This window comes from Scyliorhinus torazame, chromosome 16, assembly GCF_047496885.1.
Source record: "Scyliorhinus torazame isolate Kashiwa2021f chromosome 16, sScyTor2.1, whole genome shotgun sequence".
Taxonomy (NCBI): Eukaryota; Metazoa; Chordata; class Chondrichthyes; order Carcharhiniformes; family Scyliorhinidae; genus Scyliorhinus; species Scyliorhinus torazame.
The window spans coordinates 185,680,247-185,706,257 of NC_092722.1; the positions used below are offsets into that span (position 1 = coordinate 185,680,247).

The following is a 26,011-nucleotide window of genomic DNA, read 5'->3' on the forward strand; positions in this document are numbered from 1 at the left end:
CCCCTATTTATAGCTCATCATCAATAGGGAAGTTGCAATTGGCTTTGTGTTTCCTGAGCTAGGGAGGGAGGGAGAAGTGCCCCTGGGTTACTGATCCTAAGCACTATCCAGGGATAGTTGATTGAAGTGTATATTTTTAGACTATGGCTGTGATCAGGTTTCAGCTGGGTTTTGATGAACCATATTCAATTACATATGAATGACTGTCACTTGAGTGAGGTGATGGAAACTGCACCAGAACAATCAGCCATTACCCACTGAAGAGAAAGGCCAGGGAATCCATGGGAAAGTCAGCCGCGCGAGAAATGGTGCCATACATTTTGATCTTCCCAAAGTGAAGGTGCAGGGTGGAAGTGAATGTTTTTTGGGTGGGGGAAATAACACAGAGGTAACAACAGTTGTAGAAACAGGAGTTATTTTGCCTATCGTGCAAAATGGATGATATTGGCTTAACAATGTCCTTCCCCCACTCCCCGCTTTACAAAATTAAATACCCCTCGCCAATTTTGGAGTTCAAAAGAGAGGTATTCTAACATGGCCAAGCCAATATTACCTGTTTTACACCATGAAGAAAATCAAAATGACCTCCATCAAGTTTTAAGGTGCTCAAGAGTTCCAAATGCCAACCTCTCAAGTCTGATTTCCCCAGTTTCCTGACTGGTAGAACTCTTGCACTCAAGAGCTCAGCACTAGGGGCTGTTTAGCACAGGGCTAAATCGCTGGCTTTGAAAGCAGACCAAGGCAGGCCAGCAGCACGGTTCAATTCCCGTAGCAGCCTCCCCGAACAGGTGCCGGAATGTGGCGACTATGGGCTTTTCACAGTAACTTCATTTGAAGCCTACTTGTGACAATAAGTGATTTTCATTTCATTTCATATAGTTGCTCTCCGGCCTGACTCCTCAACAATAGGACACTGTGCACTTTGTGTGGGAACTTAGTTGAATCGTGTTATCCTGCTGGACGAAGAAAAAGGATACAGCTCCAAGTGCAAGGAATTTGCTGAACCTTCTGCAGCTAAAAATGACTCGATTCTCACAACAGCAGCTTTACATTCGATAGTAGGCCCACGATCAAAGAAATATGCACAAGCTTTAGAGCACTAGGCTCGATTCCAGGTCGAGAACAAAGGCTTAGTTGGAAGTATAAATAGCAAGAATGTTTTAATTGACTGTTCATTTTATCAAGGGTTGGATTTCTCTACTCAATTAGGAACAGGTACAGGAAGGATGGCCTGCTCATAGCCAAATGGGGATTGAAAGTATTGGCATAAAGTCAGAATCTGAGATTTAGTGAAATGAAAGTAAGAACGAGAGGCTGAGATTTTGTTCAGAGCAACATGATATTCCCCCTCCCATTAAATAAATATGATCAAAGATTTCTTTTTTCCCAAACAATATTTAAACTGAGAAAGGCAACTGGAAAGAAATTACGAATAAACTATAGGTATTGTGCAAAAATACTGACATTATTGGCATCACAAGCAGGAACAAAAACAAGCCCCAAGATGGTTAGAATGTTACAAAAGTTGACCCAAGTTAAATCATTGACATTATTAATGAGGTACTGTCCATAGGTGCTGGTTTGCATTAGAGTCAAATGTCTTGGGTGCAGGACCAACCCTATTTTGACTTGCCAAATAGCTGTGCAATACCAAGGAAAAATACTGCTTGCGTCACGCAAAGCACGCAATCTGCATCTTTTCCCTCTGCCCATCCTGAAGATCTACCTACCTTTGGGAGCTGAAAGTCATGAGTGAACCGTCAACGTTCAAACTCAAGGCCCTCCCGTCCCTCAATCCCAGCACTTCACCAGCTATGTCAGATATCTATTGCCCTTTACTAACAATAAACAGCGGATGGGAAGATGGCAGAAATAGTTTGTTAAACCAGCAGTAGCAACCAAAGAATAAATGAAAACTGCTGTTTGACAATTCTCCGAAGGCGATGAGCTAGATGACTAATCAGGTAAGGGAGAGGCACTGCAGAGAATCATACAGAATATGTGAGACAATTCACTGTTCCAGGATCAAACAAAGCCAAGAGCTAGTTCATAAATGTAATCAGTAACAACAGTGCTGAATGTTTCATCAACCTGTTCACAATAACTTGCAGGTTATTCACAGTTGCCTCACTGCTCCAATGAATGGACACTTGATTCCTTGCCTCAGTTATTTCAAGTTTACCCACATTGACCTAGCCATCCAAGATACAAATCCTTCTGAGCCTAGTTACCTCAACCCTCATTATTTTTCATATGTCCTATCTGATTTTGTGGACAGAATGGGGGAAGTTACTAAATTTCTGTCATTATTCACACATTAGTACATAGAGCAAAAATGTTTCAGCATGAAGTTGAGTAGAAGCTCTGCCCACCATTAAAACTTTGAGTTCTCTTGTGATTTTGGCCTCTACCCATGATCCAACCACCAAGTCCTAACTGGTTTATTAATAAACCAATATGCTGTGATTTGGTGTTTTCGGCCCTCACATTCTGGTTAAAAGCTGGGCAGTAGCTGGTGCAAGTGAGCGATACTTTTGAGACAGAAAAGTTGAATGTTTCAGTGACTTCTCCAGCTGAGGCGCACTTTTGTGATTTTTGTTATATTGTTGTTCAATCAGGGTGGCACAGTGGTGCTATGGTTAGCACTGCTGCATCACAGTGCGGAGGACCTGGGTTCGATCCCAGCCCCAGGTCAGTGTGTGTGGAGTTTGCACATTATCTGTGTGGGTCTCACCCCCCCACAACCCAAAGATATGCAGGGTGGGTGAATTGGCTAAATTGCCCTTTAATAAAAAACAAATTAAATGTTACTGTTCTAATATATAGATCTGAACTTCTTACAGCTCAGCTGACTGAGATTTTTGCACGCCTACCTCCAATGAGGGCCTCTGGGAGCAGCTATGGCATTCCTTCTGGGCATACTCCTGCATTCTTATCATCATACAGGAGCAGCAGTACAGGGTGGTGCAAGGGAGAACGCAGAATATCAAATATTACTCTACCTTCAGAAATGCACCTGGCTGAGGAGACTGCATTTCACGAAGGAAAGAAAGGTTTTAGAATTGTGCAAGTAACTAATTGTTACTGGTGCTCTGGGCCATGTTGTGCAAGGGGCAGAGCTAGAATCTCCATTAACCAAGTTGCATTTCTTTCTTTTAAATAGCCGTTTGGTAGTACAAACTTGAACTGAGCAAAGTTTATTCTTTTACATGGTTCTTACCCATCCCCAATGACTTGAGATGAAAGTGGTGACAACAGAGTAACTTGTTCGGCCATTTCGGTTCAAAGTTAGCCTCAGTAAAAACAGATTTCCTAACATTAGTGAACCAGTTATATTTCCCAGTAATCTGGTACTTTCATGGCCACCATTACATATTTCAGATTTATTTTAAATCAATGTATATTTCTCAACTGTGGTGGTGGCGTTTGAACTTCACCCCTAGGGTGCAAGTCCAGGGTTTTGTTTTGCTAGTTCAGTAACATAAACACCGTAGTGCCTGGAGTGTGCTGATGTTCACGGTGGGCAAAAAGTATGTCGTTGATGTTACCTAGTGAAGTCAGAGCGTCTCTGTTGGCACTGTTTTGCAATCATGGGGATGCGGGAATTGCCATTGTCATTCTGTTTATAGTAGTGGATCAGGTGATCAGACTGCTTTGCCCTGGATGATGTCGAGCTTCCTGAATGTTGCTGGAGCTGCACTCATCCAGGCAAGTGGGAAGTATTCCATCAAAGAACAGTACATCACAGGAACAGGTCCTTCGGCCCTCCAAGCCTGTGCCAACCATGCTGCCCGTCTAAACTAAAATCTTCTGCACTTCTGAGGTCCGTATCCCTCTATTCATCTAAAATACATCACACTCATGACCTGCAGACAGTGGAGTCTTTGGTGGAATCACCACAATTCCCCGCCTCTGACAAGCTCTTCGAACCACAGTATTTATATGGCTAGTTCATTTGGTTTCTGGTCATTGGTGACACCATCTCCCCCCCCCCCCCCCCCCCCGGGAATTGTTGGTGACGATGCCATTGAATGTCATGGGGAGCGGCTTAGATTCTCTCTTGGTGAAGATGGCCATTGCCTCGCACTTCTGTGGCACAAATGCTATTCATCAGCCCAAGCCTGAATGTTGTCCAGGTCTTGCTGCATATGGTCATGCACTGCTTCAGTAGCTGATGAGTCACGAATGGCCCTGAACATCATCAGCAAACATCCCCACTGTTGACCTTATGATAGAGGGAAAGTCACTGTTGAAGTATCTGAAGATTGTTGGGCCAAGGCCACTAGCTGGAGGAACTCCTGCAGCTCGCTCTTGGGGCTGAGGTGATTAGCCATCAACAATGAAAACTATCTTCTTTTCTGCTGGATATGACTTGGCGTGGTCCAAAAAACTGAAAGGAGGATAGAAAAATCCAACTTAAGACATAGAAGCGGAATTAGGCCACTCAGCCCATCGAGTCTGCTCCGTCATTCAATCATGGCTGATATTTTTCTCATCCCCATTCTCTTGCCTTCTCCCCAAAACCCTTGATCCCTTCATTAATCAAGAACCTATCTATATCTGTCTTAAAGAGACTCAGTGATTTGGCCTCGACATGCCTTCTACGGCAAAGAGTTCCACAAATTCACCACCCTCTGGCTGAAGAAATTCCTCCTCATTTCTGTTTTAAAGGATCGCCCCTTTAGTCTGAGACGGTGTCCTCTGGTTCTAGTTTTTCCTACGTGGAAATATCCTCTCCACGTCCACTCCATCCAGGCCTTGGAGTATCCTTAAGTTTCAATAAGATTCCCCCCTCATCCTTCTAAACTCCAACGAGTACAGACCCAGAGTCCTCAACTATTCCTCAAGCTGTTAATTTCAGGGATCATTCTGGTGAACCTCCTCTGGACCCTTTCCAAATCCAGCACATCCTTCCTTAGATACAGGGCCCAAAACTGCTCACAATACTTCAAATTGGGTCTGACCAGAGCCTTTTACAGCCTCAGAAGTACATCCCTGGTCTTATATTCTAGCCCTCTTGACATGAATGTTAACATTGCATTGCCTTCCTAACTGCCAACTGAACCTGCACGTTAACCTTAAGAGAATCGTGAACAAAGACTCCCAAGTCCCTTTGTGCTTCTGATTTCCTAAGCATTCTCCATTTAAAAAATAATCTATGCCTAAATTTCTCCTTCCAAAGTGCATAACCTCACACTTTTCCACATTGTATTTCATCTGCCACTTCATTCTGTTCAAGCCCATAGCACCACCATCTTTGGTAAATAATTACAACCCTGCCAGCATCGCAAAAGCTCGAGAATGAAAGAACAAAATGGAACAATTTTAAAATTTTATTTCTTTATATTGCATTGTTTTGGATGTGACCCGTTACATGTATACATTAAATGGATTAATTAGTCAGTTATCCACATTTATACATTTCATATATTATTTTCTAGACATTCTTATTAGAAGCTTAAAGTAGTACTGGAACTAAATCACCAATGTGCTTGCTTTTGATCTGTAGCAATTCAGTAGATCACCAAATGTTAGAAATCGATGAAATGATTGTGGTTTTGCAATTGAATCAGATGGCCATAGGCAAATAACAAGAGGGTGCGGAACTCTGCCTTCCTCCCTTAACCCCACCCAAACACTGTTACTTTTAACAACAGTCATAATAAAACAACAGTCATAATAGAGTTTCACTGCATGTAAATTGGTCAACATGACAAACAATGTCCCATACAGCAACTGAATGACATGATGGTATTGAGTCAATCACAACCTGGTTACATTCATTAAGCTGTTAATTAACCCCAAAATAAAATTATTTTGGTATTACCATAGCCTGCTATCCTCCGCTAAATGTGTCTCAGTATCATTACTGGTCAGCAGAGTTAGAGTTTTGAAAGTCCTTTCCAGGGAAGAGAAGAACAGGAACCCATATTCCAGACAACTGTCACCAGCCTAGCCACACTATGAACTACACACTCCCCATGATTAACATGTAAAACTACAGGGATATCGGATGGCTATTCTGAATCAACAACTCTCACGCTGTTACTTTATAAAGTAGAATCAAGGACAGTGATGGAACAGAATCATATTCTACCAATTTCTCAGTCTCACGAGTTAAAAAGTGGTGTTTGGAACCCCATCACCTTGTGTGATGTCATTAGAGCTGTATAATTGTGACACTTCATTCAAACACTACAACCAAATAAATTGCTTTTCTCCCTGTTAATATCAATTTCCTTCGAAGGGCTTGGAATACTTAAAGAAACACTTGTAAGAAATATCTCATCAGCTAGTCAACTCTCTGTAAAGAGACCATCTGTTGCTGTGCTGTTATAAGGAGCTATGTGGAACAGCTCTGCTCTCACTTTACATTGGCCAGGCTCCTGCTCGGGCTCTCCCACGATTGGACTGTTCACTGATAATGGACTTATTAAATGCAGCCACAACAACAGAACAATTTTAGCGCAATAGAATTTGTTCAGCACTAGCATCCTGAAAATTATTGTGCGCTGCAGGATGTCCTACACGTGTCAGTAATATTATTTCTTCAAGTGGAAGGCTCTGTGGCTTAAGCCGACACTCTATTCAATTATTGCAGAGATCCTGCTTTCCACAAGCAACGCCATGTACACAAACCACATTTGCAAACGCCATTGCCTTGAACTGGGATTGCAGTGAGCAAATAGCAGCTTGCGAACTCGACTAGATAATGTCTTAACAACAGAATATTTCACTTCTACTGATTCCATTCAAATACCACCCCCACCTTGATACCACTCCTGTGGTAACATTTATTGAAATGTCACTCGTTTAAAATTTCTAAACAATTAATATCTGTTTATTCATTTAATTTCTCTCCCCAGGTCAAACCTTGGAAACAGAAATTACAACACATCATATTTTATTATGTATGGATTTCTTTAGTAGGGTTTTGTTTATTTAAAAAGTAAGATGTTTTTGATCATGAAACTGCCCTTGGGGAAAGAATTTTTTTTTAAAATCACACAAAACATGAAGTGACTGGCTGCTTTTCTCCAAATGATTACATTTCCAGTAACTCAGCTCTGCACTCAAAAACACTGAAAGTGTAGCCTGTGTACTGGGTGCACAGAATGGACCATTTGCTCTGAAAAGTGGTGCTGGAGGTAGGGGCAGTTTCTTATCCTACCTACATGTACAAGGACAGTGATTTCAGTTTCAAGCAGGAGTTTTCAGATACTTTCACAGGGCAGTGGGACCCTGGTCTGAATCATGGGTCACATTACACAATGCTCACTTCCTCGGATTATCGGTCTTATTGGAGAATATTTAACAGGTTTCAAGATGCACCAATCGAACCTGGGGGTTTTTCAATCTAGCATCACTCTTGTGCCTTCTGAAATGACTTCCATTACCTACTTACAGTAATATAGAGACATATTGAAGATGAGGAACATGAAGATAACTTGCGTAACATGCCTTTTAAGGTTAGTTTCACAATGCATGGGCTTTGGGACAAACTTCTATTAAAATCCACAGGCATCATCTGATATACATTCAAATTAAGAGTGTAATTGTGAAGATAAAATCAAAGGACGGGCGGATATTCAACCAAGGAACTCGATTAATGAAGAGTTCCTGTCGTTACTTTGTCACATACCTCTTTTCCAATTGAGGTTTTTGGCGGTGGGGGTGGAGGCCAAAGAAAATACCACTGCTCCTCTCCAACCCACCCCCACGACCCCCCAACCCTCCCCTGCGCACACACACACATATACACAAAATCACATCTACAGATTGCTTGCTTAGTGGTCACAATGTCATCAAGTGAATGGGATTACTGGCACGCTCTGCTGGTCACGGCTTCGTAAATAGATTCCGCTACGTAGTCCAGGTTGCTAGTGGTCAGGCCACACATGTTGATGCGACCACTGGCCATAAGATAGATGTGCTTCTTCTTAATCATATAATCCACCTGGGAAGCTGCAAAACACAGGAGAGAGGGAGAGAGAGAAAGGGTCAGCATCTGTTTATTAGGTAGGGGACATGCCATGAGCTCACTCCTTTCAGGTTTTTAAGACACTGCTAGTCAATAGTTTTGAGTCTCAGAAATCAGCCACGAGCAGTTAACACATAACCTGCCTATTAATCTTAAAGAAAGTCAGTTTAAAATCAAAAATTTTATTTTTTATTTTTTTTATTTTAAAATCACAAATTAAGATTCACACCATCAATGTTCAACAATTTCGCCAGTGGAACTCCCCTCCCCTGTTATTTGGCAACAATTCTACTCAGTTACTTAAATGCTCGAGTTAGACGGTTATGACTTCAGTAAGGGTCTAGGCCAACATTCATGGTGGTAATACTATTAGACAATAACAGAGCCCCCCCACTCCCCAAGGCAATATTTGAAGGGGGGTGGGGTGGGGGATGGAAGTAGAGGTTTTTTTCCTGCAGAGCACCTCACGATTGATAATTTTTCCCTCTGCACCAGTCCACAAGCTTTGGGAGAACCTGCGAGAGAGCTCTGGCACAGGCCTATTTTTAAGTGGCTCTGTAGAAAGGGAAGACAGTCCAGGACCAGAGAATGGTTGAAGCCTGCCCTTCACACAAGTGTAAATGTGCAGGACAATGCCCTGCAATTTCACCTTGGGACAGTTACACAGCAAAAAGCAGGTTCCACCCCAATCCAGGGGAACAACAAGACCTATGGTAAAGGGTGAATCATTTTATCAAGAGCAGCCAGGAAAGAATGTAAATTAATAAATTCAGGTTTTTTTTAAAACAGCTGGCGTGCCAGTTTTGCTGCTTGAAGTTACATTCCTACACTTGCTTCCAGCCTCCCAGAATCCTACAAGTGCTCGGTTTAGAAACAGAAGTGCTGAAGTTATCCAATCTCGTAAAGATTTTTGAGAATTCCTCAGAATTCCACATACACAAACAAAATACAGACAGCTCAATTCAGTCTGCTCAGGCAACAGGTTTATTTTCAGTGCCAGTAACTGGTGTGTTTTTCAAGATTAATTCATTTTAAAAGGGGGCCTGGTGAACTAAGAACTTTTGCTTTGAAACTTTAAATTGCAATTGAACACTGCTGCAAACTTCAAAAGATTTAATCTTCATAGAAAAGGTGGAAAAATTCTCCTTGGTGGGATGTCAGTCCAGGAACCTTTATTATTCCAGACAATTTTAGTTTGCATATTTCATGTCACTCCTAAGTGAATTTTTACTTATGTCTCCGAAATCAGCCACCAGCAGTTAACTTAGAGATCCATAACCTGCCTATTAATCTTAAAGTCAGTTTAAAAATTAAAAATAAATCACAAGATTCACACCATCAATGTCCAACAGGAATGCCAGTGGAACTTCTCTCCCCTATTATTTGGCAGCAGTTCTACTCAAGTTACTTCTACCCTCGAGTCATAAGATTCTGTTGTTTGGTATGTCGCTTCGAACACGAGCACTGTTGCAAATAAAAGACATACCGTCGAAGCTTTATGCCCAACATTCATCAGGACAGAGTCGAGAATACCAAATTTCAATGGAGAATTTGGTAGAAATTGTTGTTCCCTTTGAAATCTAGCATTTTTGCATCTGTCCTGATGATTGCAACACTATAAAGTTCAGGATAACAGAAAATCTTTTTAAAAACATTAAAAAAAAATTAAAAAAATTATTTTGGCTACTGGATCTATCGTTATCGCCATAGAATCGTTCTCATCTTCAAAAGGCAGCAGAGCACCACAACATCAGATCTAATTTCTGAATATCAAGGAAATTTATTATATAGGAGAACAAGCAAATAATATTTTCTGTAGATATACTAAATGAAACCCTGCAGTGAAAATCATAAATGCTCACAATCTCTATGTTCAATTATTTTATTTGTGTAGTTATTCTTCTTCATAATGGATCAGGAACTTTATACTTATTCCGTTGAAACTTCTGCACCACAGAATTTACAGTGCAGAAGGCAAATACTTAATTAGAAGTCGCCAGTTAAATTCTAAAGCAATCATTGGCTATAGATATAACTAAGAAAAGGACAACATAGTTTCAATGCTTTCTTTTGTTATCCAAAGAGAACAAAGAACAACTTTGGCCCTCCAAGCCGGTGCCGATCATGATGCCCTAATTTTAAAAAAAAACCTTCTGCCCTTACTCGCTCCTATCCCTCTATTTCCTCCCTATTCATGTACCCATCCAGATGCATCTTAAATGTTGCTAATATGCCTGCTTCCACCATGTACAGGCACCCACCACTCTGCGTGAAAAACGTACTCTGCACATCTCCCTTAAACCTTTCCCCTCACCTTGAACCTGTGCTCCCTTGTAATTGACACTTCCACCCTAGGAAAATGCCTCCCCTGTCCATGCCTCTCAATTTTGTAGATCTCTTATCAGGTCTCCCCTCAGCCTCCATCTCATCAGTGAAAACAATCCTAGTTTATTCAACCTCTCCTCATAGCCAACACCCTCGAGACCAGGCACTCTTTGCCTGGTCTTTGCACTCTCTCCAAAGCAGTCTTAAGAGGCAACTGAAATAGAAGTCTGAAAAGTCTATATCTAGTTTGGCTGGTAGCATGCGGTTTGAATGCAGGTAGTTTTTAAAAACTCCATTGATATTGTAACTGAAAGAAAGGGATCACTACCAAGCTCCAAAACTAGATAAACATACTTGGGCTTTTGGTAATATATTAAACCAAACTTAATATCTTGTATTCCAACAGTGCTCATTAGTCTGGGTCTGTGGGTGCACTCTGATCTTCGGAGTTAGAAAGTCAAGCTTCACTGGAGGGCAGCACAACATTTAGACTTGCCAGCCTAGATCAAGTGGTGCCGTCAAACCTAGGTGCACCCGTTCAAGGACGACTGAGACTCTGTTCCTTCCCTTACCAGCCTCCCCGAACAAGCGCCGGAATGTGGCGACTAGGGGCTTTTCACAGTAACTTCATTTGAAGCCTACTTGTGACAATAAGCGATTTTCATTTTTTTCTCATTTTCATGAAGGACTCAGTCCATCAGAATCTTTTTTGCTCCAGTCCACAGGTGGTGCTCCACTCTTGGAAGGTCCGTCTTAAATGTACAAATCATCTTTGGCTGGCCCACTCTTCTTCCATCTCGTGGGAGACATTCTACTGCCACTCTGTTGGAACTTTCCGTCCAAGAGGCAAGATGCGAGTCCTGCCAGCTTCAGTCATCTTTCCATCATGATGTCCCACAGGCGCTCCGACCAGTCCTCTGTAGTCCTTGTTCATTGGTGAAGGTGTCGCTCCGGGTGATGCCCAGGCAGGCACTATGCTGGTGGAACTCAGAATTCCATGATGCTATTCAAAGAGCAGCAGAGCTCCTGTCCAGACTTTTTTCCTCAATCATTTGTCTTGAGGCTTATGGGGCCACCATGTTAACGTGCAAATGTGTCACTAGGTTTGCCTACATCAGTGTTTTTCAAGGTTTATTGCCTGGGACCCATTTTTACCAACTGGCCATCCTTCAGGACCCACACTGGCTGACCTTCGCGACCCACGCCACCCAAACTTCACGACTCACCATTTTCACTTACCTTTAACGTGACGTGAACCTGCTTGGTCCTCACGATCTCACTTGCTTAGTCATTCAATGTTACATTTCTGGGAAAGACTTCAGCTGATGATTTAAGATCTCACTGCTGAGGGAGCACACAAGCGCAGGATGGCCTGCATTCTGAAAACCAGTTGCATTTGGTATTTTTAAAAAGCTGGTCGCGGCCGTTGGGCACTTCTTCCCATGATTGGGAGCTCCACAACCGATAGCCCCACGACCCCCTCATCACCCGACCCCGATTTTGAAAATGACTAGCCTGCATAATAACAAAAACAATTGCTACTCTTCAAACATCATTCATTGGTTGGAGATTTGGGGATATGAAAGGTGTGATTATAGGTGCTAGTTTGGACTTTCTTCAAGATGTTCCAATAGTTTATCTTTAAAGGCAGCCCTGATCTAGGTTTGTTAACCTCAGGGTAATGCTCTGGGGACTCGGGTTAGAATCAAAAATTAAATTCAATAAAAATCTGGAATTAAAAGTCTAATGATGGCTATGAAATCATCGTAGATTGTCGTTTAAAAACCATCTGGTTCACTAATGTCCTTTAGTGTAGGAAATCCACCATCCTGACTTGGTCTGGCCCATAGATCCACAGTAATGTGGTTAACTATTGGCTGAGCAAACCATTTATTTCAAAGGAAATAAAGGATGGGCAATAATGCTAGCCCAGCCAACGACGTCCACATCACATTAATTAATTTTTTTTTTTTTTTTTAAACGGAACACGAGGCACGACAATAGTTTAAAAGGAATTAAACCGATTTCTCAGTTCCCCACAATAGATTTTGGTGTACAAGAATATAGAGTAAACTCAGAACAGTCCCACAATATTACACATTTCCAGAGAGGAAAACATAAACAAAATCAAAATGATTACATGGAGAAATGTGCTGCAAATACACTACATCCACGTGGGGTTTCCTCCGTGTGCTCGGCTTTCCTCCCAACTGTCCAAAGATGTGCAGGTTGGGTGGAGTTACAGGGATAGGGCTTTGATAGGGTGCTCTTTCGGAGGGTTGGTGCAGACTCAATGGGTCAAATGGCAGCCTTCTTGACTGTAGGGATTCTATCTGCTCTCGAGAATCCTGGAGTCTCAATCTCAGTAGTGAGTGATGTCAACTGTTCAGTACAAAAACTAATTTGAGCTGGTAGCACATTGGTTAGCACTGTTGCCTCACAGCACCGAGGATCCAAGTTCAATTCCAGCTTCGGGTCACTGTTAGTGTGGAGTTTGCACATTCTCCCAGTGTCTGCGTGGGTCTCACCCCCAGAACCCAAAGATGCGCTGGGTAGGTGGATTGGCCACCCTAAATTGCCCCATATTTGGAATAAAAAATTATTATTTTTTTTTTTTTTTAACTCCTTGTTCTTGCAAATAACAAACTGAATTTATAAAAAAAGTATTGGGCAAGAGAGTCAGCACAAGTGCTAGAATGTGAGAAAGTATTTGCACTGAGAACGTGTGTCGGAATAATAGTGAAAAAGGAACAAATAGAAGGACAGTGCTGAAGAATAAGAGCAAGAAGAGAGAGTGAAAGTGACAGGAGTGCTAACAGCAAGGTTTTTCATTCTTTTTTTAAAAAAAATATATTAATTAAGAATTTTAACACAATTTTTCACCCTTACAAACGACCCCCCCCCCGTTACAAAAAGCGCACATAGCAAGGCATGAACATGGTAAATCGATATGACACAGAGCTTTGTACATTGGATTCCTCTCGTACATGTCAGTTTTCCAGATCCTTCATGTATTTTCTTGCTCAAATACCCCCCCCAAACAAGCCCCCCTTCCCCCTCCCACCCTCCTCCCCGCAAGACATCCCCCCTCCCCCCGCAAGACATCCCCCCTCCCCCCCTGCAAGACATGCCCCCCCACCCTCCTCCCCCCGCAAGACATCCCCCCCCACAAGACATCCCCCCCCACAAGACATCCCCCCCCCACAAGACATCCCCCCCCCCACAAGACATCCCCCCCCCACAAGACATCCCCCCCCACAAGACATCCCCCCCCCACAAGACTCTCTCCCCCCCCCCGCAAGACATCCCCCCCCTCAAGACTCTCTCTCCCCCCCGCAAGACATCCCCCCCCCCTCAAGACTCGCTCTCTCTCCCTCTTCCCCCCCCCCCCGCAAGACTCTTTCTCCTCTCCTCCCCGCCCCCCCCCCCGCCGCCCGCAAGACTCTCTTCCCCCCCCCCCCCCCTCCCCCCGGGTTGCTGCTGCTGCTGACCGACCTTCGTCTAACGCTCCGCGAGATAGTCTAGGAACGGTTGCCACCGCCTGTAGAACCCCTGCGCAGACCCTCTCAAGGCAAACTTTATCCTCTCCAATTTGATAAACCCTGCCATATCATTTGTCCAGGCCTCCACACTGGGGGGCTTCGCCTCCTTCCACATTAGCAAGATCCTTCGCCGGGCTACTAGGGACGCAAAGGCCAGAATGCCAGCCTCTTTCACCTCCTGCACTCTCGGCTCATCCACTACTCCAAATAGTGCTAGCCCCCAGCTTGGCTTGACCCGGACTTTCACCACCTTAGATACTGTTCCCGCCACTCCCCTCCAGAACCCCTCCAGTGCCGGGCATGACCAAAACATATGGACATGGTTTGCCGGACTCCCTGAGCACCTCCCACATCTGTCCTCTACCCCAAAGAACTTACTCAGTCTCGCCCCCGTCATGTGCGCTCTATGAACCACCTTAAATTGTATCAGGCTAAGCCTGGCACACAAAATCTCCTGTGCCGGGGGCAACGGGAATTCCCTCACCTGTCGCCTCACAAACGCCCTCACCTGCATGTGTCTGAAAGCATTTCCCGGGGGTAGCCCAAACGGCTCCTCCAGTGCCCCTAGGCTCGAAAACGTCCCATCAATGAACAGGTCCCCCATTCTTCTAATCCCTGCTCGATGCCAGCTCTGAAACCCCCTGTCCATCCTCCCTGGGACAAACCGATGGGTTAGCCCTGATCGGGGACCACACCGAGGCTCCCATTGCACCCCTGTGAGGTCTCCACTGGCCCCAGATCTTTAGCGTTGCCGCCACCACCGGACTCGTGGTGTACCTTGTCAGCGAGAGCGGCAGCGGTGCCGTCACCAGCGCCCCCAGGCTCGTTTCCTTGCAGGACGCCATCTCCAACCCTCTCCCTCCATCACCCACTTCCAGATCATCGCCACATTTGCTGCCCAGTAGTAGCCACCCAGATTCGGCAGCGCCAACCCTCCTCGGTCCCTACTGCGCTCCAGAAACCCTCTCCTTACCCTCGGGGTCTTATTCACCCACACAAAACCAATAATACTCCTGCCTACCCTCTTAAAAATGGCCTTGGTGATTACAATTGGAAAGCACTGGAACACAAAAAGAAACCTCGGGAGGACCACCATTTTGACCGACTGCACTCTACCCGCTAGCGAGAGCGGCAACATGTCCCATCGTTTGAAGTCCTCCTCCATCTGCTCCACCAGCCTCGCCAAGTTAAGTTTATGTAGGGCCCCCCAGCTCCTAGCTATTTGGATCCCCAGGTACCGAAAGCTCCTTTCCGCCCTCCTCAGCGGTAGATCGTCTATTCCCCTTTCCTGGTCTCCTGACTGTACTACAAAAAGCTCACTCTTCCCTACATTAAGCTTATAGCCCGAAAAATCCCCAAACTCCCTTAGAGTCTGCATGACCTCCACCATCCCCTCCACTGGATCCTCCACATACAGCAGCAGGTCGTCTGCATAAAGCGACATTCGATGCTCCTCTCCCCCTCGGACCACCCACCTCCATTTCCTAGACTCCCTTAATGACATGGCCAAGGGTTCAATTGCGAATGCAAATAACAAGGGGGACAGGGGGCACCCCTGCCTCATCCCACGATACAGCCAAAAATACTCCGACCTCCGCCGATTCGTAACCACATTCGCTACCGGGGCTCTGTATAGGAGCTCAACCCAACTAATAAACACTCCCCCGAACCCAAACCTACGCAGCACTTCCCAGAGGTACTCCCACTCTACTCGGTCAAAGGCCTTCTCCGTGTCCATAGCCGCCACTATCTCCGCCTCTCCCTCCACCGATGGCATCATTATCGCGTTTAAGAGCCGGCGCACATTGGTGTTTAGCTGCCTACCCTTTACAAATCCTGTCTGGTCCTCGTGAATCATCCCCGGGACACAGTCCTCGATCCTCGTAGCCAGAACTTTTGCCAGCAACTTAGCATCCACGTTGAGGAGCGAGATCGGCCTGTACGCCCCACATTGCAGTGGGTACTTGTCCTGCTTCAGGATCAAAGAGATCGCCGCCTTCGACATTGTCGGGGGCAGGGTCCCTCCCTCCCTTGCCTCATTAAAAGTCCTCACTAACAACGGGGCCAACAGGTCTACTTACTTCCTATAGAACTCAATCGGGAACCCGTCCGGTCCCGGGGCATTCCCTGCCTGCATACTCCCCAGACCTGTGAGCAGCTCCTCCAACCCAATTGACACCCCCAAACCAGCCACCTCCTGCTCCTCCACCCTCGGGAACCTCAGTTGGTCCAAGAATCGTCGCATCCCCTCTTCCCCCGCTGGGGGCTGGGATCTGTACAGCTCCTCATAGAAGGCCTTGAATGCCTCATTTACTTTGGTAGCACTCTGCACCGTAGCTCCCCTTCCATCCTTGACTCCACCTATTTCCCTCGCTGCCATCCTCTTACGGAGCTGGTGTGCCACAATCCGACTCGCCTTCTCCCCATACTCATACGTCACCCCCTGCGCTTTCCTCCACTGTGCCTCTGCCTTCCCGGTGGTCAACAGGTCAAATTCCATCTTGAGACGTCGCCTTTCCCTAAGTAGTCCCTCTTCAGGGGCCTCTGCGTATCTCCTGTCCACTCTTAAAGTCTCCCCCACTAACCTCTCCCTTTCCATGCCCTCTATTTTCTCCCTATGAGCCCTGATGGAGATTAGCTCTCCCCTGATCACCGCCTTCAGCGCCTCCCATACCACCCCCACCTGCACCTCCCCGTTGTTGTTGGCCTCCAAGTACCTTTCAATACACCCCCTCACCTTCCCACGCACCGCCTCATCTGCCAGCAGTCCCACATCCAACCGCCACAACGGGCGTTGGTCCCTCTCCTCTCCCAACTCCAGTTCCACCCAGTGCGGGGCGTGATCTGAAATGGCTATGGCCGAATACTCCGTTCCCTCCACTTTCGGGATCAGCGCCCTGCCCAGAACAAAAAAATCTATCCGGGAGTAGGCTTTGTGCACGTGGGAGAAAAAAGAAAATTCCCTGGTCTGCGGCCTGGCAAACCTCCACGGGTCCACTCCCCCCATCTGATCCATAAACCCCCTAAGCACCTTGGCCGCAGCCGGCCTCTTTCCGGTCCTAGATCTGGAGCGATCCAGTGCTGGGTCCAACACCGTATTAAAATCCCCACCCATTATCAAGCTTCCTACCTCCAGGTCCGGAATGCCCCCCAACATGCGGTTCATGAATCCGGCATCATCCCAGTTCGGGGGGTATACATTTACCAATACCACCCACGTCCCTTGCAACTTACCATCACGTATCGACCTCCATTGTCCACTACGATATTCTTGGCCTCAAACGACACCCGCTTCCCCACCAATATTGCCGATTTTTCATTCTTGATTGTATTTCAGGTGACACTTATTGCCATGTGGATATTTGACTGGGGCAGTATAAGCCCTAGCTTTGAAACCCCTCATGATCAAATTGCCTCAATACCTGGTGTGGGAGGTGACAAACAGCCACTTCCTCAATGTACTGGATGAAGCCTGCGTTGGGGAACAAGGAAGTGGCCAAAGCCACTGGTTGGTTTACCAGGAACTAGGTGGAGCATGATTCACAAAAGATCGGTTTGAAAAAATCCAAAGAATCTAAATAGTGGAATTTTCAAAAGAAAAAAAACAGACTTATTCAGGAGTCGCCAATTTGTGGTTCCAGCCATTGGTCCTGGGCAGAGGGGGAAAAACAACAAGAAGAGAAGGAAACAAAAACATTAAAACCTGACACTGACTCTAGAGAGCGAGAAGAAAGAAAAAAAGTGAGCAGAAAGAAAATAAGAGAAAAAAAGAGCCAGCAGAAAGAAAAAGAGAAAGAGAACGAGCAGAAAGAAAAAGAGAGAGAGAGAGAGAGAGAGAGAGTAGAGAGATGGATGGAGACAGTAAACAATGAGACTCACTGAAAGCAGCCTCTTGGAAACCCGGAATACAAAATAGATGGAAAGGTCTCCCCAGTGTCCTGTTTTAACAGATCTAACAGGTTTATTTCGGGGTTGCCAACATTTGCATGAGCTCCTCGTGTTGGGAACGAGAGGCCCTGGCTCACCACCCAGCCCAATATAGAAATAGCTCAATCCTCAGAGGTCAGATTTCGCAAAGCAGATGAGGGTCCTCGAGCAGATTCCTCAACATAACTTTATCGGATACCTGGGGTCTTTTTCTAAATAGAAGGAGACACCGCCTGGCAGCCGTCAAAAGACCCTGGTGGTATGTTATGTGTACATCTAATTGACTCCTTCAGGGCACCAAAACAGACGCTCTCAACAGACTCTCAAATTGCACAAGATCCTTTTCGAAGCCAAACAGTCTGCTTCCCATTAATAAAAAGTATGATCCCCCCCCCCCCCCCCACCCCCCATTTCCTTGTTTTTTTTTTTAAATATAAAGTTCTCGGGTCCTTTGTGAATCTGCAACTATCCAAAACAAAACACACAGGCGGTACAGCTGGATGGCATTACTGCCCTGAGTATTGTATGGTACAAAGACCTGCAGGACAAAGGGATGTGGATCAATTAGTGTAGTTGTTTTGTATTAAAAGGCCTGAAAGAACGAACCCAAACTTAATAGGGTCGACAGGAAACCCAAAGTAGCTGTGAATAAAGTGTGCTGACCAAGGGCGCTGCCAATCCACCAACACCTTGGTCTCTCCACCGTTTTCAGTGGGAACACTTGCATCAAACCATGGGGCATTATCTGCTGCTTTAAAATTTAAAAAAACAGCAAGTTTCCCAGGCCATGAAACAATTTAATATCTGATACTCCAAATGATGATTAATGGCTGCAGAAGGGGGAGATGGTGGAGGCAAATTGTAAACTGAACACTTTGCACTTATATGGTTCCTAGCATATCTCGAGGAAGTCTCAAAACATTTCAAATGGAATGACTTGCTTCTAAACTCTGGTCACTATTGAAGCAAAATGCAGTTGTCAATTTACACAGCAAAATTTTGCAAACAAAAAGTTAGATGAATGAATGTTGGCACTGGTGGGAGGAATGTTTGCCAAGATACCACAGCAACACTCTGCTCTGCTTTGACAAATGCCACAGGATCTATCAACATCCTCCAGAGCTAAACTCGCCCCAGAGTAAGTAAAGTCACCATTGTCCCAGATGACCATAGGCTGCTTTCCCCTTTGAGGAGGAGAGCTGACCGGTGGGATCACCACACCTCAGGCGAGGGGCAAGGTTGAGAAGGTGGACCTTCATGGACAACCTCAGCCAGCAAGGGAATTGAACCCATGTTGTTGGCCTCGCGCTGCATCATGAACCATCTGTCTAGCCAACCGAGCTAAACTGCCATCAGCTGGTTTGTGATGCAGAGCGAGGCCAGCAGCACAGGCTCAATTCCTGTATTGGCAGAGGTCATCCATGAAGGCCCCGTCTTCTCAACCTTGCCCCTCGCCAGAGGTGATGTTCCTCAGGTTAAATGACCACCAGTCAGCTCTCCCCCTCAAAAAGGGGAAAACCAGCCTATGGTCACCTGGGACTATGGCGATTTTACCTTACTTAAACATCCTCTTAAGCCAGAAGGTGACTCAATTTAATACCTCACCTGATAAAACAGAAAAATTCCAAATATTGCATTGAGTTTTAAACAATTAGCAGTCACTTGACAAGAGTGAAGACACGAAGATTAACATGGTAAATGTAAACAACTCTCTTGAATGAATCACAAAAGGTTAGTATACAGGTCCCGCAAGCAATTAAGGCTAATGAAATGCTACCCTTTATTACGAGGAATTGAACATAAGGACGGAATTCTTCAGTTGTACAGGGCATTGATGAGACCGCATCTAGAATAGTGCCCACAGTTTTGGTCTCCTTATTTAAGGAAGGATGCAAATGCATTGGAGGCGGTTCAGAGGTTAACTAGATTGATACCTGGAATGAGCAGGTCACCTTACAAGGAAAGATTGGAAAGACTGGGCTTGCTTGCACTGGAGTTTAGAAGAGTGAGGGGTGACGTGATTGAAGTATACGAGATTCTGAACAGTAAGGTATACAGGGAAAAGATGTTTCCTCCAGTGGATGAATCCAGAATTAGGAGGCATGGTTTTAACATTAGGTGTCACCCTTTTAGGACAGAGATGAGGAGAAATTCTCTGAGGGTTGTGCGACTTTGGAACTCTCTGCCTCAAAGTGGTGGTGGAAGTGGGGTCACTGAATATTTTTAAGGCACAAGTACATAGATTCTTGTTAGGCTCAGAACCATAGGTTATTGGTGGTAAATGGGAATGTTGAACTTGATACAAAAAGATCAGCCATGACCTTATTGAATGGCAGGGCAGGCTTGAAGGTCTGAAAGGTCTACCTCTGCTCCTATTTTGTACGTTCTATCAGTATCCAAGAACAGAAGGTCAATGTTTGAGATACAACCTCTCAATGGGGAGCTGTGTTACAGAGCAGGAGCTAGCGCTATGATGCTATCATCAAGCAGTGTGAATCTCCCCATTGGACCGGTGTACCTACACAGATATTTATTTTGGGTAAGGGCTGAGTATTCAGGTTTGAAAGTGATCCATCACTTAAGTGTGTTTCTTTTTTCAAAAAAACATTCCCACTGCTAAATGCAGACTAGCATCTGATGCCAGCAGTTTGCTGGAGATGTGTGCAACAGAGCTTGTTGGTGCTATCACGTCAATAAATGTAATTCTTCAGGGCACGGATGGGAACTGGATGCCAATCTTGCATCTTTAAAGCAACTAGATTGCCAGCACGCAAACCAACTAGTTCCCTCTAAGTGGGGTACTAACCACAAAGGCTTTATTTCCGAAAAACCTACTAAAAGACATGGATTTCCTGTTAAATACTTCATACCCAGTACAGCACATTACCCACAGAAGCAGTGCTGTAAATTTGAATCTACATACTTACTAGAGGAAACCAATAGATTATTGGATCAAAGTCAGTACGGCTGCAACAAAGATTTGTTGGTTTAAAGACAAGAATTCCAAATACTGAAACCTTTAAAGAGGTGCCTGCAAAACTACAAGCACATCCGCAAGTCCCATTCACAACTTCTCGGAATATGTAGAAGTCCAAACTAATAAACCGTTAGACAGAGTTGACTAACCAAGCTTGGTTTACAAGTGCCAGGCAGTGACCATCTCCAATAATAAAATGTCCATCAATCTGCTATCCTTTTGACCTTCAATGGCAAGTCTCACCATCAAACCTCCTGGGATGAGTGTGTGGTCATCATTGAACTGAACAAGCCATATCCACACTGGCTGCAAGAACTGGACAGCATTGGACTGTTGAGTGTGATGGAATATACTCCACTTGCCTGGATGAGCTCCAGAAACATTCAATAAGCTCAATACCAACAAGGACAAAGCAGCTCACTCATTCGGAACCCCATTCACTACCTTGAATATTCAGCCCCTCCACCACTGGCACATACAGAAGCAGTGTGCACCATCTATGAGATGGAGTGCAGCAACTCTAAGCCTCCTTCAACAGCACCTTTCAAACCCACAACCTCTACCACCTTGAAGGATAAGGGCAGCAGACCCATGCAAACACCACTAATCCTTAAAGCCAGACAACGTCCTGGTTTGTAACAATACTAGGGTTCCTAAACCTGGATGCCCTTCCTAACAGCAGTGTGAATGTACCTACACCACATGGACTGCAGCAGTTCAAGAGGTTGGCTCACTACCACCACTTTTTCCAAGGGCAACTAGGGATGAACAATAACTGTTGCCTTGCTAGCAATGTTCCCCATCCCAGGAATGAACTAAAAAAAGCCTAGTCAGCCTCACTCACATCCAAGGAAAACTTTCAAAAAGGTAAAAAATACTGCAGATGCTGGAATCTGAAACCCCCCCAGAAAATCTCCCAAAAATAATTGGACTGATGGAGAGGCATCTCAATCACATGGTGCAAACCCACTGTTCAATCAACGTGGAAGATTTGCACAGAGTGCCAATCCCAGGAACAGCTAGAATTGCAGAATAAGATTTATTATTGCTGTGGGATAGGCGGTTAGAAGGAAAACACCAGCTACGACATCTACTTAAATTAAATCAAGTGGCAATCTTCGTAAAGCCACATCAGAGCCTCAATTCTGGTCCCATCTTTTGCCTTTTCTCTGCCAATCTTTAACATTGGGTGCCAAGGCTAAACAGGTGGCATGACATCCAGAGGAGCAGAACAGAGAACACACTTCTGCACTTCCAATACAATTTGCACCAGTCCAAATGCTCAGAAATCATCCGGGTCACAAGAGGATCCAAGGAACTTGATAAGAAATTTATCAAGTTTCTTAAGACTCCACTGTGACCTGGATGACATCAGAGGGCCTCTAGGTAAAGTCCATTGGCACAGGTTTAGGTGCTTCAGCAAGTATTTTCTTGGCTTCAGCTTTATTGATGCCCTTGGTATTTACCACAAGGGGAGAGGTAGGTGATATGCACCAATAAACAAATAATCTTTCGCCTCCCCCATTGACAAATGGTCAGAGCTCAGGTAATAGATCTCAGCCAAGGAATTTCACCTATTAACCCAAATGTACCCAACCTTTGAACGAGAATGAATAATGCAAATGTCCCATAAGTGTGATTGGAGCTGTCGGAAAATTGTGTTGAAAAAAAATCCTTAATCCTGCATGCTTTAGGAGAAATATCTAGAGAGAGCTCAGTTGCTCAGAGACTCCTGCAAGACAGATGCTTTGGCAACAACATTATTGAAGGTCTTTGTAGGAACTCTTTTGGCAGCCCAGAGCTTTCAACACAATTAGACTGACAATAAACAGAGACGACCCTGGGCACATTCTGTAATGGTTTGTGCAAACATTGCAGCTGCCGGCAATAAATGCTGCAATGAAAATCTGCAAAAAGTTCCAAGCTATTTGCCAGGTGCATTAAAGGAGGAATGGACTGCTTTCAGTATCTGTCACATGAATTGGGAACAGCTGAAGATCTCAGAGTCTAAACTATAGCAGGCACTTGCTGTGATCTCAAACATCACAAGCTGGAGGAAGCCTGTGCTGCTTCCTCTGCAACCCACCTACAGCAAATCTCTTTAGCAAACCTAGCAGCATTACTCCTCATTAGTTCAGAGTTCAATGTTCAGCATTTAGCACAATACAAAGTATAGAAATTACTTGTTAGATGTCCAAAAGAAAACTTCAAAGTTTAGCTGATCTAATTTCTACAGCATCTTCCGCAATCTCAAGATCTACCAAAGCACTTGACAGGCAATTAAGTGCTTTTGAAGTGTAATTGCTAATGTAGGAAAGATAGCAGTCAGTGTGTGTACAGCACCAGCATGAGTGTGATATAGATAAGATTATCTGTTTCAGGAATCTATTCATTGAGGGATAAATACAGGACAGAAGGGACATTGTTGAAAACCCCGATCATCACCTTCAAAAAGTGTGTCACTGGATCCAGAGGTAATAAATGCCTTATCTATAACAGTGTACACCTCCAATTGTACAGCACTCGCTCAATACTGGAGTATCAGGCTAGATTTTGCATGTTTCAACACTTTAAAACGGTCTTCAAAACCCCCCCTCTTAACTCCCGAATTTCTCCTTCTTTGGCTTAAGATCAATATTTGTCCAATTACACTCTTGCAAAGCATCTTGGAACCTTATGCTTGGAACCTTGTGCTATGTTATGGTGTTATATAAAAGCAAATTGGTGTTGTGGAACTTGAACCTGCAATCTCTGACTTGGGAGGTGAGTACTAACTACCTCTCTGGTTAATCCATCCTCTTTGTCCATTTTCCAGGCTATAGTTCATTTGACAAATACCACACCGATTTCTTGAAGGGGGAGTTAGGGAGAAAGAGACTTTGCAAAATGGGAAGTGCAAGGTCAGTATCAATCAAGATAGATTTTTGGCTTGTGATTCTAGTTACTGCCTTGGGCAGGATTCAAAGTTACAATGTTGAATGTTGCAAAATTGGTGCTTTATTTCTGAATTGAGATTAGCAATGTCCTATTAATTCCTGTGTAAGTTTCCAACTCCAGTGGTGTTATGCACCATAAATTTTAACCTTCATTTAAGACTACTCAAATCATTTACAGTAAATGGTCCAACATGTCCATGTCTTCTGTCCTTTACACCACCTGGTTTAACTGTATTCTCTTTAAATGAATCTATTTAGCCCCTTGTATAAAAGCAAAATACTGCAGATGCTGGAAATAAAAACAGAAAATGCTGGAAGAGCTCAGCAGGTCTGGTAGCATCTGTGGAGAGAGAGATACAGAATTAACGTTTTGAGGCCGAATTGACTCTTATTCAGAGCTTTCTGAAGAAGTCAATTGGACTTGAAACATTAACTCTTTATCTCTATACAGATGCTGTCTGACCTGCTGAATTTTTCCTGCATTTTTTGTTTTCACTTAGCAGACCCGTTTTGTCATTCAATGAGATCATGGCCGATTTGTGACCAAACCTCATAGCACTTTTGCCCCATATCCCTTAATATCTTTGGTTAACATCTACTAGACTCAAATTTTAAACTAACAATTGATCCAGAGTCATTTTCTATTTGCGAGAGTTCCAAACTTTGCCACACTATGAGCTGTTTCCCAATTTCACTCCATGTTCTGGCTTTAATTTTTGACAATGCCCCTAGACTCCACAACCAGTGCAAATATTTTCTCTCCTTTTACCCTTAATATTTTGAAAACTTCAACCAAATAACCTCTTAACCTTCCAAATCCCCTGGGTTTCTCCTGAATTCCTTATTGGACTTTTAGTGACTATCTTATGATTATGGTCCCCAGTTCTGGTCTTGCCTGCATAATCTAAATCATCATCTCTAAACACAAGGTTGGGTTATATGAAACTTTTTTTATGAGCTGCGTCAGTCCATGGAAAACGTAGCCAACCAAGTCATTGGAGACATCGCAGGACAAATGTTTCTATCTCATTCAAACACCTGGAAGTCATAAAAGTAACCAATGTGCTCAGTAGTTCAAACCTAAAAAAAAAAGGGTACCTCGGAAGATGGGAATTTTATAGCATTATTTTTAATTTCCAACAAATTATGTTTTAAGCTGGTTGCAGATTTCCTCAAAAAGCACAAACTCCACAAGAAATAAGTATTATTTGCCACTCGCGATCAAAGGCACAGGATTCCCAGACCAGTTATTTGGGATCATCAAAATAGTTGGCATGATGACTTCCTCTTTAATGCTCATTTGCAAATGTGAAATCATATTTTCAATATTAATCTATACATAAATTTGTCCAAAACAGATGGACCTTGTATGAGGTTCGACTTCTTTTCCTTCTTTTAGTACTCTTGCCACTCTTGACCAGAGAATGCTTTCTGACATCTGACCATTAGTTTATCCTCCTATTTTAAACCTTCTCCTTGGTTTCACTCAAGCTGCAGCACAACATCAGAGCATCTCAACGCTGCTGGTTAAATTTTTGGAAAGTGCTGTTGGTTAGACCCCACAAAACGCAGACACGTCTGTGATCTCAAGAGTCCGCGATCACACAACGGGCAGGCTTCCATTAGTCTAGATACATACGGTCAAGTCCTGTGAAGCTGAACATTCCGATCTGCTGGGTGAGGTGGTCCCATGTGCCAGGTGTTCCCAGCTTCTCCAATTTCTCCTTCAGTTGTGCTCTCATCAGTAACACACGGTCAGCCATGGTCTTCACATTACCTTTCCTGGAGTGGGGTGAAATTACTACAGTGGATTAGTGGACATTGAGCTGTCTGATGCGATAATGAGCTTAGAAAGTTCAAGGTTTGATTTCTAATTTGCGCTGAGCAGGGCGAGCGGATTTTAACTCTGGCGGATACAACTGCTAGAATTGACATTGGTATTCCTGCATTGATCTCTGCTCTATCTTCAGTAGGTGCACTTGGGTGAAATGCACCAGAGTGTATTAGCTGGAACTGCGCACCAGTTAGTAGGTGCCTGCAAGGACAATCACATACATTACAAATCTCACCAGGGTGTTAATGCACCAGTGGAGTGCACACTTGGCTGCAATAAAGGAGAAAAGAGGCAACCAGTTTTAAAGGGAAGTCAACAAGCTACTGTATGTGCAATGATGGAGCTGGGACAGAAAAATACCAATGGTAAGCAAAGTAATGGAAATTAATGCAAGAGGTCCAAAGATGTGCAAATTAGGTGGATTGGCTGTGTGGATTGGCCCCTTAAGTGTCCAAAAAAGGTTCGGTGGGGTTACGGGGATAGGGTGAG

General features: G+C 44.3%; 1 protein-coding gene across 1 annotated transcript in view; it reads right to left on the minus strand.

Annotated features, from left to right (window-relative positions):
- Nucleotides 1–5,318: 5,318 nt before the first annotated feature.
- got1 (glutamic-oxaloacetic transaminase 1, soluble) overlaps nucleotides 5,319–26,011 on the minus strand; it is a 76,225-nt gene continuing 55,532 nt past the window's right edge. The window contains exons 8-9 of the mRNA XM_072479602.1: nucleotides 25,328–25,470; nucleotides 5,319–7,965 (exon numbers count right to left, since the gene is read on the minus strand). Coding sequence (XP_072335703.1) covers nucleotides 7,820–7,965; nucleotides 25,328–25,470 — 289 coding nt within the window. The 3' untranslated portion in view covers nucleotides 5,319–7,819. The remainder of the gene's footprint in view (nucleotides 7,966–25,327; nucleotides 25,471–26,011) is intronic.